The sequence below is a fragment of the Parus major genome, chromosome 27, assembly GCF_001522545.3.
Source record: "Parus major isolate Abel chromosome 27, Parus_major1.1, whole genome shotgun sequence".
In the NCBI taxonomy this organism is placed as follows: domain Eukaryota; kingdom Metazoa; phylum Chordata; class Aves; order Passeriformes; family Paridae; genus Parus; species Parus major.
Window position 1 is genome coordinate 2,943,223 of NC_031796.1, and position 12,500 is coordinate 2,955,722.

General features: G+C 56.7%; 1 protein-coding gene across 8 annotated transcripts; it reads left to right on the top strand.

Moving 5' to 3' along the window:
* Nucleotides 1-1,076: 1,076 nt before the first annotated feature.
* On the top strand, nt 1,077-5,874 carry LOC107215054 (myosin light chain kinase, smooth muscle-like). 8 transcript variants are annotated; one of them, XM_015651005.3, is made up of 12 exons: nt 1,077-1,169; nt 2,044-2,118; nt 2,221-2,336; nt 2,479-2,691; nt 2,979-3,069; nt 3,182-3,385; nt 3,809-4,026; nt 4,430-4,553; nt 4,633-4,785; nt 4,957-5,077; nt 5,149-5,239; nt 5,566-5,874. In XM_015651005.3, the coding sequence occupies exons 4-12, from the start codon at nt 2,622-2,624 to the stop codon at nt 5,682-5,684; spliced, it is 1,191 nt and encodes a 396-aa protein (XP_015506491.1). In that variant the 5' UTR covers nt 1,077-1,169; nt 2,044-2,118; nt 2,221-2,336; nt 2,479-2,621; the 3' UTR covers nt 5,685-5,874. The 8 variants fall into 8 exon arrangements, with proteins under 8 accessions (XP_015506491.1, XP_015506492.1, XP_033375932.1 ...); XM_033520041.1 differs by lacking the exon at nt 1,077-1,169 and adding an exon at nt 1,385-1,553; XM_015651006.3 differs by lacking the exon at nt 2,221-2,336.
* The last annotated feature ends 6,626 nt before the right edge of the window (nt 5,875-12,500 follow it).

Here is a 12,500-nt window from a genome sequence, read left to right on the forward strand (position 1 = left end):
GGGAACCAGGGGGTCTGGGGGGGACCCCATGGGCAGCACAAGCAGGTTTGGGACTGGGGGAATCATCTGGGAATCCCATCCTGGCTGTGCCAGAGGATCCCCCGGTGAGATGGGGACCACTCGATTCCCAAAGCAGGATCACACAACTGCCTGGGTGCGACCACTAATGATTAAATAATTAGATTAATTAATCAATTTTCTAAGGTACAAGAAAGAGTATGTCTGTGGTGGGTAAGGCACTGCTGGACATTTCCGACGGGCCACCTTCCCAAATCTGAAAGCAAAGGTGTGGGACAGGGCCGGGTCGGTGGCCGGTAAATGAAGCGCTGGCGGTAACGAGACAATCCCAAAGGATGGATTGATCTGCTCGTCGATCCCTGGACCAGCTTTCCCTGCTGTTGGTGTCCCATGGATGTAATGCTCCATCCAGAGGGAATGCGGCTCCCGAGGGATTCACCCTCCAGCCAAGTCTCGATGCCGGCACATCCCGCAGGGACGGGGGTGCTGCCAGCCCTGCACAGATCCCCCAGACCCTAAATCTTTGTCCCTTCCTGGCCTTTTTCCGCTCCTTTTTCCGCTGTCATCGGGACCAGCGTCAGGCCAACACTGACATCAAGTGGCTGCCGGGATCCCTCGCATTCCGGGGCTGTCTCCTCTGTCCGTGTGTACCGAGCTGCCCAGCACCGCCCGCCCGGCCTCATCCTGCCCCGGAGCGGGACCGAGAGGCTCCGGAGCCGCGGCCGCAGGTGCAGCGCATCCATCGCCTGTGTCCGGGCGGGCGGGATGCATCCAGCCGTGCTCCATCTGCCTGTCCCCAGCCAGGCCACCCCCGTGTCCTATCCTGTCCCCGGCAGTCGATATCCCAGCGGGGTCGAGCTGAGCGCTGCCGGCACCGCCGAGCCCGGAGCATCCACACATCCCTCACCCCCCGAGCCGGGGGACCCCTGCCCGCGGCACCCCCGGGCCCGGCTCTGCCCCGCCGCTGCCGAGGTCGCGGTGATAAAGGCACAGCGAGGTCGTGGTGACCCCGCCACTGCCCTGGGGACATTTGTCCCCTACTCCCTGCCGGAGACCGTGGACTTTGTGCCGAGCCTGGGAGCGGCACCGGGACTCGTCTGGCGGCGCTGGCACGGCCCCAAATCTCCCCGAGACCTGGCTCCGGACAGCAGGTAACCCCAGGTGACACCCCCTCTGCCCCGGCCGCACTGCCACCGGGCTCCCCAGCGACTCCGGCTCTCTGTGCCATGCCACTGCCTGATCCTCGGCTCTGGGCTCAGCTCCGGGAGGAAATCACGGGGCTCTTCCCATTTTAAATCTGGGCAAACGGCAGCACCGGGCGCCAGAGCGGCTGCACGCTCCTGCTTTTGGGGGATAAAGCTGGGAAACACATTTTTTCCGCCAAACCACCTGCTCTGGAGGCCCGGAGGAGTTTTGGAACTCCCCATTCACCTTCAGCTGCTCTTCCCTAGAGCCAGGGCCGAGCTCTCGCAGGAAGCCCAAGCCCAGGGCTGGTGTTGGGGACAGCGGTGGCTCCGCAGGGACACTGGCTGCAGGTGGAGCAGGGACGGGGAGGGCAGGTGTGGGTGCTCAACCCCTCTGCAGGAACCCACCCATGGGTGGGACAGAGGCGGGGGTTGGCCGGGGCTGGGTTGCCTGCGGATTTAACCCGTGAGAGGCCCCAGATTCTGCATTGTGAGGGCAGAGCAGGGCAGGGGTCTCTGCTGGGTAATGAGGTGTGTCAGGGCTCTGCAGCCTCCCAGGCCTGGCGTTCCCCTGCCTGAGCTCCCCGTGGTACAAACGTGTCCCTGCACGGTGCCAAACGGGGCGCTGGGGCACGATCTGGGGACAGCCCGTAGGTGGTGGGGGTTGTTTATCCCCCAGGTCCGGAAGCGCTCTGCTGGGAAGGAAAGGGAGGGGAGAGTCAGGGCTGTTCCCAGCGCTGGAGTGGGAGGAATGCTCCCAGCTGTACCCTAAGACATCCCCGTATGAGTGGTCCCAGTTATCCTCAGCCTCCAGCATCACCCCTTCCAACTCTGTCCCCAGCTCCGTGGTGGCTTTGCAGTGACTGGGGAAGCTCAGGGACCCACAGGTGACCCGGGACAGGAGGGACAGTGACAGGTCAGTGCTGTGACTCTCGGCTTGGGGTTTGGGTGCTGTTGCCAGACACCCTTGGGTGTCACTGTCTGTCTGCCCTGTTCTCCTCTGTCTTTCTGGGGACAGAGTGTGGAGGGGACGTGTAAGGAAGCAGCTCCTTTGCCCTACAAGTGTGGTTTTCCTGGGGATTTCCTGGCTGATGTAAGACAGCGCATGGGGAAAACATCGGCCTGGAGCCCAAGGTGCTTCAGGAGTTGTCTCCATCCAAAAAGGGGCCTTGCTTTAAAATCTGGCTTGGTCCTTTTGGGTCCATCAAAAGGGACCCCTTGGGGGGGCAGGGGAGTGTGGGTGCCGGTGGAGGATCTTGGTGGTCTCCTGTGCCAGGGAGAAGGTGCAGAGCCCCAGGGAGCAGCTGGAGCGGAGACACGGCCATCACCTGCCCCAGCACCCTCATCCCCAGCCTGGGGGACACATCCAGCACCTGTCCTGACTGTGCCAGCACCCTGTGAGGAGCCAGTGGCACCACCATGTCCCAGGCAGGAGGTACAGCAGAGCCCTGGGTGTGTCCCCAGGGAGACACAGGGGACCCCAGTGATGGTGAGACCCCCATCCATCCCCCCTGTCAGCACCAATCTCTGTTCCATCCTGGCCCCATTTCTCTTGGATTTTTAATCCTAAAAGCACCTTTTCACCCCAAACCTGACTTGCAGGGTGCTGGACAGGAGCTCCTGTCCCCATGTTCTCCCCAGGTGCCATCCACACTGTGTGGGGAGGGTGGTTGGTCCCAGATGGAGCACGGGGGACACAGAAATTAGCACTGGAGGGGAAGACAATCCCCAAAGCATGAGGGATCCCTGCATGGCCCACCTTAATCCATCCCCCAGGAGCTGAGGAGGCCTTTGAACACCGTGACGTGGTCATCAACAGCCAGGACAAGGTTTCGGATGTGTACACGCAGCTGGAGAAGCTGGGGCAGTGAGTGAGGGTCCCGTGTCCCCACCAGCTGGGGACGGCCCGTGGCTGTCCTTGCATGGGATGCAGGCGGGGGGTGGTGGCTCCTCCATCCCTCATCCTCCCTCTGTCCCAGGGGGAAATTCGGGACCGTGTACCGGCTGCAGGAAAAGGCCACTGGCAAAATCCGGGCTGGGAAATATTTCCGGACACGCACGGCGAAGGAGAAGGAGGCGGCTCGGGCCGAGGTGGAGCTGATGAACCTCCTGCATCATCCACGCCTCGTGCAGTGCCTCGACGCCTTCCAGGGCCCCACCGAGCTGGTGATGGTGATGGAGTAGTGAGTGGTGGGGCAGTCAGGTTTGGGGGGCAGTGCTGGGCTGTGCCAGGGGGAGCACTGAAGGTGGGGAGAGGTCCCTGTGCTGTGGGGTGTGGGGTGGATGGGGAACCTGGTGTCTCTGGAGTTCTGAGTGGTCAGGGCATCCCAGAGTGCTGAGTCTGGGTTTTCTGGTGGGGCTTCCCCTCCCTTGGGGCTGAGAGATCCCGAAGGGGTCCCCAGCACCTTGTTGTCCCCAGTGTGGCAGGTGGGGAGGGGTCCCTGTGCCATGGGCTGCTGCTGTGGGGTGGATGGGGAACCTGCAGCTCCTGGAGATAAGGGTGGGGAGATGCTTCCCAGAGCTCTGAGTCTGGGTTTTCTGGTGGGGCTTCCCTCCCTTGGGGCTGCTGAGATCCCAAAGGGTCCCCAGCACCTCGTTGTCCCCAGCGTGGAGGGTGGGGAGCTCTTTGAGCGCATCGTGGATGACGACTTCGAGCACACGGAGCCCAGCAGTGCCCAGTACGTGCGGCAGATCCTGGAAGGGCTGCAGTTCATGCACGGCCAGGCCATCGTCCACCTCGACCTCAAACCCGAGAACATCGTCTGCGTCAGCCCCGGCAGCCACTGGATCAAGATCATCGACTTTGGCTTGGCACGGAAGCTGGGTGAGCAGGGAGGGCTCCTGGAGGTCCAGGGCAGGGATTGTCACTGTCACAGGGACAGGATCTGGCCTGGCACAGCAATGAGGAGCTTGATGTCCTCTTGCCTGGGACACCAAACCAGGGCCTCTCCTGGTAAGCACACGATGCTCTGGGGAAAGCTGTGTCCCCCCAGTCCTGCTGCTGAGAGGGGGACCCCCAAGGCCTCCGTGCCTGTGGGTGTTTGGCAGAGCACAAAGCTGCTCTAGGAGAGCACCAAAGCCTGCAGTCGGTCTTGGAGGGTGACAGCTCCACCTGGGCAGGGGGGTTCATCCACCTGGGGCGTGTCCTCTGTCCCAGGGCAATCCCTGTCCCAGGGCAATCCCTGTCCCAGGGAGATCCCAACTGGCCTCCTGCATCCTCTCTGCAGCTCCAGACACCCCCGTGAAGGTGTTGCACGGCACTCCTGAATTCATGGCTCCAGAAGTGGTCGCCTTTGAGCCCGTGAGCTTCTCCACAGACATGTGGAGCGTTGGCGTCATCTGCTACATCCTGTGAGTGCCCTCCTGGGCAGGGCAGGCTGGGCTGGAGCGGGGGCTGAGCTGTCACTGATGCCCTGGGTCACCCCTTCAGGCTGAGTGGGGAGTCACCCTTCCAGGGGGACACCGACATGGAGACACTGAGCAATGTCACAGCTGCCCAGTGGGACTTTGAGGAGGAGATCTTCTCGGAGATCTCCCAGCAAGCCAAGGACTTCATCAGCCAGCTGCTGCAGAAGGACCCCCGGTAGGGCCTGGGGGTGGCTGTGGGCAGCTCAGCTGGAGCTGGGCTGGATTTTGGAGTGCTGAGGGGGTGGGCAGGGGAAAGCTCTGTCTGTTTGCTGGAGGGGACACTCCAGGTGAGGGTCTGAGGGTGGAGCAGCCCCCTGTGACTCCCCACCCCCCCTGTGTGCTGCAGCCGGCGGCTCCCGAGTGCGGGGGCTCTGGTGCACCCCTGGCTGCAGCAGCCCCAGCCCAGCAGCCCCAAGGCGCTGTCCAAGGAGAGGATCAGGCAGTTCCTGGCACGTCGGAAGTGGCAGGTACCTGGTGGCATGATGGGGGTGGGGATGGGGATGGCTGAAGGGCTCAGTGCCCATTCTCTGCCCTGCAGAAAACAGGGAAAGCCCTGCTGGCTCTCAAGAGGCTGACCCTGCTGTCCCAGAGCCCGGAGGGGAAGGCATCAGAGGCTCAGGATGAGGAAGGTGATGGCCCCTGAGGTGCCGTTCCCAATGCCCCTCCCAGCCCGTTCTCTTTGCTTTGCCATCTCCACCTTGTGCTCCTGGGCAGCTCCTCCTCTTTTTGCTCCACCCTGGGTGCCACTAAACACCCAGGCATGGCCCCACAGTGGCATTTCTGCTCCAGGGCCCAAGTTCTCTCCGTCCTCATCCCTGTGAGCAGTCTCTGATGCAGCCTTGGGCTCATCCCACTCTGTGTGAGCCAGAGCTGATCCCCACGGGTCCCTTCTGCACCTCCAGCACAGGGGAGAGGTTGGATCCATCCAGCTCCTCACTCTGCCCATCTCCTGCAGGCCTGGAGAAGGAGCAGCCCTCTGGGGCTCTGCCCCAACGAGGTCCCAGCCCCTCGGAGCTGCTGACGGAGCAGGAGGAGGAGGAGGATGGTGGGAGCATTGCAGCCTCAGGGCAGTGACAGCGTGGCCCTGTCCCCCCCATCCTGGATCACCTGGAGATGATGGGGATGGTGCCCCCTCCAGCAGCTCCCACAGTGCCCTGGCCAGCCTGGCACAGACCCAGACCCCCTTGTGGGTGAGCTCTGGGGTCCCAAGGTGTCCCTGCAAGGAATCCAGGCACCACCAATAAAGCACTGACAATCTCTGCACTCCTTTTGCTGGTCCTTTTTGCCCCAAACTCACTGGGACAGGAAGGAGCTGCTCCAGCTGTGCCCACCCTTTGGGAGCTGGGCTCAGGCTCTTGCCCACCTGGATATTCCTCAGAGTATTCCTCCCTTATCAGGGGGGTTGGCATCATGTCCTGAGCTCACACAGCCTTGAGGCCTCTGGTCTCTGCATTTCTGGGCCAGCTCTGGTACCAGTAGGGCTGGACACTGCTGTGGGACCTCCAGTCTTGGCCAAAGGAGGCAGAATTTGGGAGATCTCAGTGTTTGGGAGCCCTGGGGAAGAACGAGCCCAGGCAGCAGGGTGTGCTGGGGGGCACAGATTGGGTTGGGGGTCCTGCTGGGCACTGGGGTGACCATGAACCATCAGTGTGCCCTTGGCAGGAGGTGAATGGGACCCTGGGCTGCAGGAGGAGGGAGGGATCATTCCCAAATTCAGCAAGGCCACCCCAGCAGGATTGTGCTGTGATCTGGGGCCCCACTGCAACAGTGACAAGGGGTAGTGTCACACAGGGGACAGTTGGGACAAGGATGAGGCAAAACCTGAAGTCCCTCACACACAAGGAATGTCTGGGAGGATTGTTCAGGGAAGAGAAGGCTCAGAGGTATCTCATCACCTCACACCAATACCTGAAGGGAGAATGGAGCCAGGCTCTTCTCAGCAGTGCCCCAAGTCCATTGGCACCACCTGAAACACCTCAGGAAACCTCAGGAAAACATTTTGCTGCTGTTGGAGCACTGGCACAGGTTGCCCAGGGCCTCTGTGTGCTCTTCAGCCTTGCAAATATTAAAAATCTGTGCAGGCACAGTCATGGGGCCCTGCTGGAGCAGAGATGTGGACCAGGTGCCCTCCAGAGGCTCCTTCCAGCATTAACCAGTGTGTGATTCCATGGAAACTCTCCTCCTGCTGAATCGGGGCTGGGGGCTGCTCTGCTCCAGCCCCTGCTGATGCCAGAGGAGCTGCCCTGCCTGGAGCAGCCCAGCCCTGTGCCCAGCACCGGGGTCCAGCTGTGCCAAATAATGCACAGCTGCAACCAACCCTTCCTCCTCCTCCTCTTCCTGGAGCAGGGGTGAGGAGGAAATTGTTATTTTTATTAAACAGAACCGAATCCACCCACCCACGCTATGGGGGACACGTCTGGGAGCCACTCACGGGACACGGCTGAAAGGGACAGCAGCCCTGGGAGCTGCTGCTGGAGCAGTGATGACAAATCTGCTCTGGAGAATTTGCTGGACCCTCTGGAAGCTGGTGGCCATCACAGCAGGAGGATCCACGGCAGGAATTGGCATCCTGCAGCCTCCAGAGATGGTGGAACAACCCTGGACCCCTTGGCTGGGGGTGCTGTGGCTCTGCTCTTCTCTTGGGCTCCTGCAGAGGGATGTGTCACCTCCCTGTCACCTCCCTGTCCCCTCGTGCTGGGACAGACAATTCAAGTCAGCCCAGCTTTATCAGCACCCAGGCCTGACTTGCATTTCTGTGGCAAAGGCCTGTTCCTGTTAATAATGCCCGTGGCTGATGGCTCCATCTGAGCACGGGAAGCAGGAGAGCTCTGGGGGGTGGCAGATTGTCACATCCCTGCCTGGGGCTTGGTGCTCTTATCTCTTGTTGGAAATGAAGGATGAAATTTAAGGAGGAACTTTATTTGGAAACTTGTGAATGGACCTGCTGCTGGGGATGGGAGAGAGCTTTTGGAAATTCCCAATATTTCCTGGAGCAGAGGAGGCTCAGGGGGCCCTTGTGGCTCTGCACAAGTCCCTGGCAGGAGGGGACAGCCGGGGGGGTCGGGCTCTGCTCCCAGGAACAGGGACAGAAGGAGAGGGAACGGCCCCAGGCTGGGCCAGGGGAGGCTTAGATCGGATATTAGGGAAAATTTCTTCCTCCAGAGGCTTGTGCAGCCCTGGCCCAGCTGCCCAGGGCAGTGGTTGGGTTTAAAAGCTGTGTGAATGTGGCACTTGGGGACAGGGGTCAGTGGTGGTCTCGGCAGCACTGGGGAATGGCTGGACTCGATCTCAGAGGGCTTTTCCAACCTGAATAACTCCGAGATTCCTTGCAGGGTCCAGCACCTGTGAGAGACATCCTGACAGAACTCACCTGCTTCCTATTGCTCCCATTTTCAGCAGGAGCTGTGGATTCCCTGCTCCTGAAACTCCTTAGAAACAAATAAACAAACAAAAATATTCCATATTCTGCCCACAGCGTTTCCCATCCCAGAGTAACACAGGGAGGCTGAGGAAAGCCTTTCCCACACATCACATCCCGGTTTCTACCCTCCATCTCTTCCATGTTTTCCTCATTACACAGATTCCAAACCCATCCCTTGGGAATGGCGCTGAATCTGCTCAAACTGCAGATGATAAGCAAACACCAAGTTGTGTGTAATCAATCCCCTTGATGAGCTATTTACCATGTGACATTACCAAAATATTTCTGGTTAGGAACAATGTTTATCTTCCTGTGTTTTCCAAACTCCTCATGGCCCTGAAAATCCAACTCCTAGGACTCCAGGCATGAACTTTTTCTCTCTTAACCTATATTTATACCATAAAAATCTGATTTACCTACAGAAGAAGCTTATTTACTGACAGAAAACACGTGTTCCATCTCCTTCTGCTGCTGGCCATGGCTTAACACTTTAAATTCTGCAATTCAGGATGGAAAGGAGAGTGAATTATACCTGGAACTCATTACAGCCCCCGAGAAATTCAGCAGTGCTGAAAATAGAATTCTAATCTCGGGATCTCAGAGGCAAAGGAATTAAGATCTTTTCCTTCCATCAAGACAGACTCTTGGGTTGACCTTCTCTTCAGCCACACAACCCCAGGAAATGTCCTGAAATCCTCAGGAATCCTCCATGGGGCCAGAAAGGATGAGTGGTGTCCCCTGGGGAGTGTTGAGAAGTGGTTCTCACCTTATGCCAGGTATCTCAGGTATTTCAGGTGCCCCCAGGTCCAGCTCTGAGGAACATCAGGTGGGGTCAGCAGTCCAAATACCCTCAAGTTTCTGGAACTTTTCCTTCAGTGCCAGGGGATCTGGGCAATCTAAACCTGGGAATGTTTGTTTGGATGAGGGAATATTGCCTGGGTAGCTCTAACATCAAAAAATTGGGTGCTTTTTTGTGGACTTGCAAATTCAGGGGGAAAAAAAATTAATCCATTCCTGCTTGTGTTTTCCAGGGAATTAAAATTAATTAAGAAAACAAACTTAAGTGTCTGAAATCAGCCTTAATGTAAAAAATGTAGGCCTGGGCACATAATGATGATTATTTGAATGTGTCATTCCTAGATTGGCTTTTTTAAGGACTTTTATCACAGGAAGTGACCAGCCCTGGGTTAACTGGAGTTGTTGGGTAAACACCCTGATGTCCCAAACCCCGGGTGAAAGGAGAGGAGCCACGGGGGAATGAGGACAGGGTGGTGACAAGGGACCACATCCTTGTCCAGGTGGGCAAGCCAGAGGTGAGGGTGGCTCGATGGAGGGAGAAGCTGAGCATGCTGAGGGAACATCAGGAGCACCTGGGCTGGGAGCGGCCAGCAAAGCTCCCCAGGTGAAGAGGACACTCAGTGTCCTCACTTCCCAAAGGTCCCAGCCAGGTTCTGAGGGGTCAGGGGGCTCTTGGAGATCACAGGAGCTCAAGAACCCTCACCCCAAAGTGCAGCACCCAGGAGAAGAGCAGTGAAGTCCTCTCACCAGCCATGGTCTGGGTGGTTTCCCATCTCCGGAGACATCCCAGTGCCTGGGGCTGGGCAGGGTGATCCCCCAGCTCATCCTGCTGCTGGCACTGGTGCAAGGACTGCCCTGCACCAAACACCTCCAGCAGCCCAAAATCCAGCCTGGCCTCCCTGTTTCCAGCTGGGAATCAGCAGAATCCAAACCCCTCGTGGAACATCTCCCCCTGTGAAGGGCGCTGGAGCCGCGTCCCTGCCCGTGGCACTCCCGGCTTTCCCAGCCCCGTCCCCGCAGCCCTCCCCGCGGCCAGGAGATGGAACTGTTGGTCTGGCCCTGCTCCTGCTGGGGCTCCAGAGCCTCAGCCGGGCCCGGAGCTCTGCTCCTCGCACCCTTTTCCAGCCGAGGGGAGGAAGGTGTTGCCTGGATGCTCCATCTGGTCTCATCCCAAACCGGCTGTGGCTGCCCCATCCAGGGAAGTGTCCAAGGACAGAGCTTGGAGCAGCCTGGTCTGGTGGGAGATGTCCCTGCCCATGACAGGGGTGGGACTGGCAGCTGTTCAAGGCCCATTCCAAACCATTCCATGATCCTGGCATGCAGCAAGGTGCTCATGGAGTCCCCACAACCCCTGTCCCCTGTCCCCTGTCCACACTGAGCCAGCGTGGGATGGAAGCCCTGGTCCCACACATGGTCCAGGGGACAACATTCCCCCCTCTGGGACCGCACCAGGGGCTGTCCCCGTGCCCAGAGAGATCACTGTGCCTTCCCTTGAAAACCTGGATCCAGAAATGGAATGTAAAATATTTCATGAGAAGCTGAAATATTTAACAAAAGAGATTTTGACTGCGGAATTGAGCCTCGGAATATGAGAACAACCCCAAATATGGGTGACCCCAATTTTGGTGCTGCTGAGCTGTCCATGAGTCCTCTCCCAGCCCCCAGATCCCCAGGGATGATGGAATGGAGACAACATCTCTCCAGGGAATCTGTGCCCGCTGTCCTGGCGTGTCCCCTGCCGGGGTTTGGGGTTTGCAGAGGGTGGGGGAGGTTGGCAGAACAGGCCGGGCACGTTTCCCCGGTCCCTGCGGTGCCGGGGCTGACACCTGGCAGGTCCTGCTGGGCTGGATGGATCCAGCAGTGCCTGGGGCAGGGGGTTCAGGCCACAGAGCTCCTGGGGCTGCCCAGATCCCCTCTGGATCCATCCCCATCCCTCAGCACCGCTCTCCTCGGATCTCAGGTTTTAGCAAATGTCGCCAAAACTCAGTGAATCTCACTGAGTCTCACCCAATCTTGGTGAATCTCACTAAAAAGCACCAAATCTCACCAAGTTTTACCAAATTTTGGTGAATCTCACCAAATCTCAGTGTTGGTCACTGAAGCTCACCGAACCTCAGCAGAGCAGGTGTGTCCTGGCAGGGCTCAGGGTCCACAGTCCCAGCAGGATCCCGGCATGTGCCACGCTCGGGCAGGAGCTGCATGTCCATGGGGGGAATCCGGTGTCACCTCCTGATCCCTGTGTCACCTCCTGATCCCAGTGCCACCTCCTGATCCCGGTGCCACCTCCTGATCCCTGTGCCACCTCCTGATCCCGGTGCCACCTCCTGATCCCGGTGCCACCTCCTGATCCCTGTGCCACCTCCTGATCCCTGTGCCACCTCCTGATCCCTGTGCCACATCCTGATCCCGGTGTCACCTCCTGATCCCTGTGCCACCTCCTGATCCTGGTGCCACCTCCTGATCCTGGTGCCACCTCCTGATCCCAGTGCCACCTCCTGATCCCTGTGTCACCTCCTGATCCCTGTGTCACCTCCCGATCCCTGTGTCACCTCCTGATCCCAGTGCCACATCCCAATCCCGGTGCCACATCCTGATCCCTCTGTCACCTCCTGATCCCAGTGCCACATCCCAATCCCAGTGCCACCTCTCAATTCCAGTGCCACCTCCTGATCCCTGTGCCCGGGGGCTCTGCTGGGGCCGTGGGCTCTGAGGCCCCTCTGGGACACCTGGGGACTCTGTGGGTGCCAGCCCAGCTCTGTCCCCTGTCCCTGTGAGCCCTGGCCTGGGGCACAGCAGGAGAATCGCAGGGATTGGGATTTGGCCCCACCCGGGGAGCCCCCAGACCCTGCCTGGGGTGGGATGAGCTCCCTTGGTGGGAGAGGGAGCCCAGCACCCCCCGAGTGCTCTCCCTTCTCCCACTGCCTGCAAAAAAATGAGAGATGGAATGGAATGACATTTATAAGTAAATGAGGAAATTAATAAATAGAATGAATAAGGTAAAAAAATTAAGGAAAATAAAATTCTAAGAGGTAAGAAACCAGAGAGTAAATAAAATAAAAAATAAATTAAATATAATGAAAATATAAAATGAAATAAAAATAAATTATATAAAAGAGTAATAAATTACTGTAAGATAAAAGGGAAGTCAAACAAAAAGCCTAAATAAATAAATAATTGGTAATTTTTAAATAAAATAAAATAAAATAATAGGATGAATAAGACTGAAATAAAATAGTTAAATGAAATGTAATTAAATAATATATACATAGAACATAAAAATTAAAGCAAAAATTGATTAAATAAATATAATGAAAGCAAATTTGAAAATAAGAATAAAATAATGAAATAAATAAGACAGGATAAAATAAAGGCAAAACAGGAATCAAAATAAAATAAAATAACAAAATAGAAAACCTCAGAACAATATTTTAAAAAATGAATAAAATTGAAAAATAAAATAAAATAAGAATGTATAATAAATATGATATTAGAAGTAAGTCTGAAATAAAAAAAATAAATGAAATAAGTGAAATAAAATGACATAAAAATAAAATGACATAAAATGATAAATAAAATAAAATAAATAAAGTAAAATAAAATGACATAAATAAAATAAAGTAAAATAAAACAAATAAAGTAAAATTAAATAAAATGACATAAATAAAATTTAA

Excerpts from the sequence above, each read along its gene's own strand:
- LOC107215054 (XM_015651005.3), top strand. The coding sequence starts at position 2,622 with ATGTCCCAGGCAGGAGGTACAGCAGAGCCCTGGGTGTGTCCCCAGGGA. Across the intron at positions 2,692-2,978 it reads CACAGGGGACCCCAGTGATG|GAGCTGAGGAGGCCTTTGAA; the intron begins GTGAGACCCCCA and ends TCCATCCCCCAG. Across the intron at positions 5,078-5,148 it reads TGGCACGTCGGAAGTGGCAG|AAAACAGGGAAAGCCCTGCT; the intron begins GTACCTGGTGGC and ends TCTGCCCTGCAG.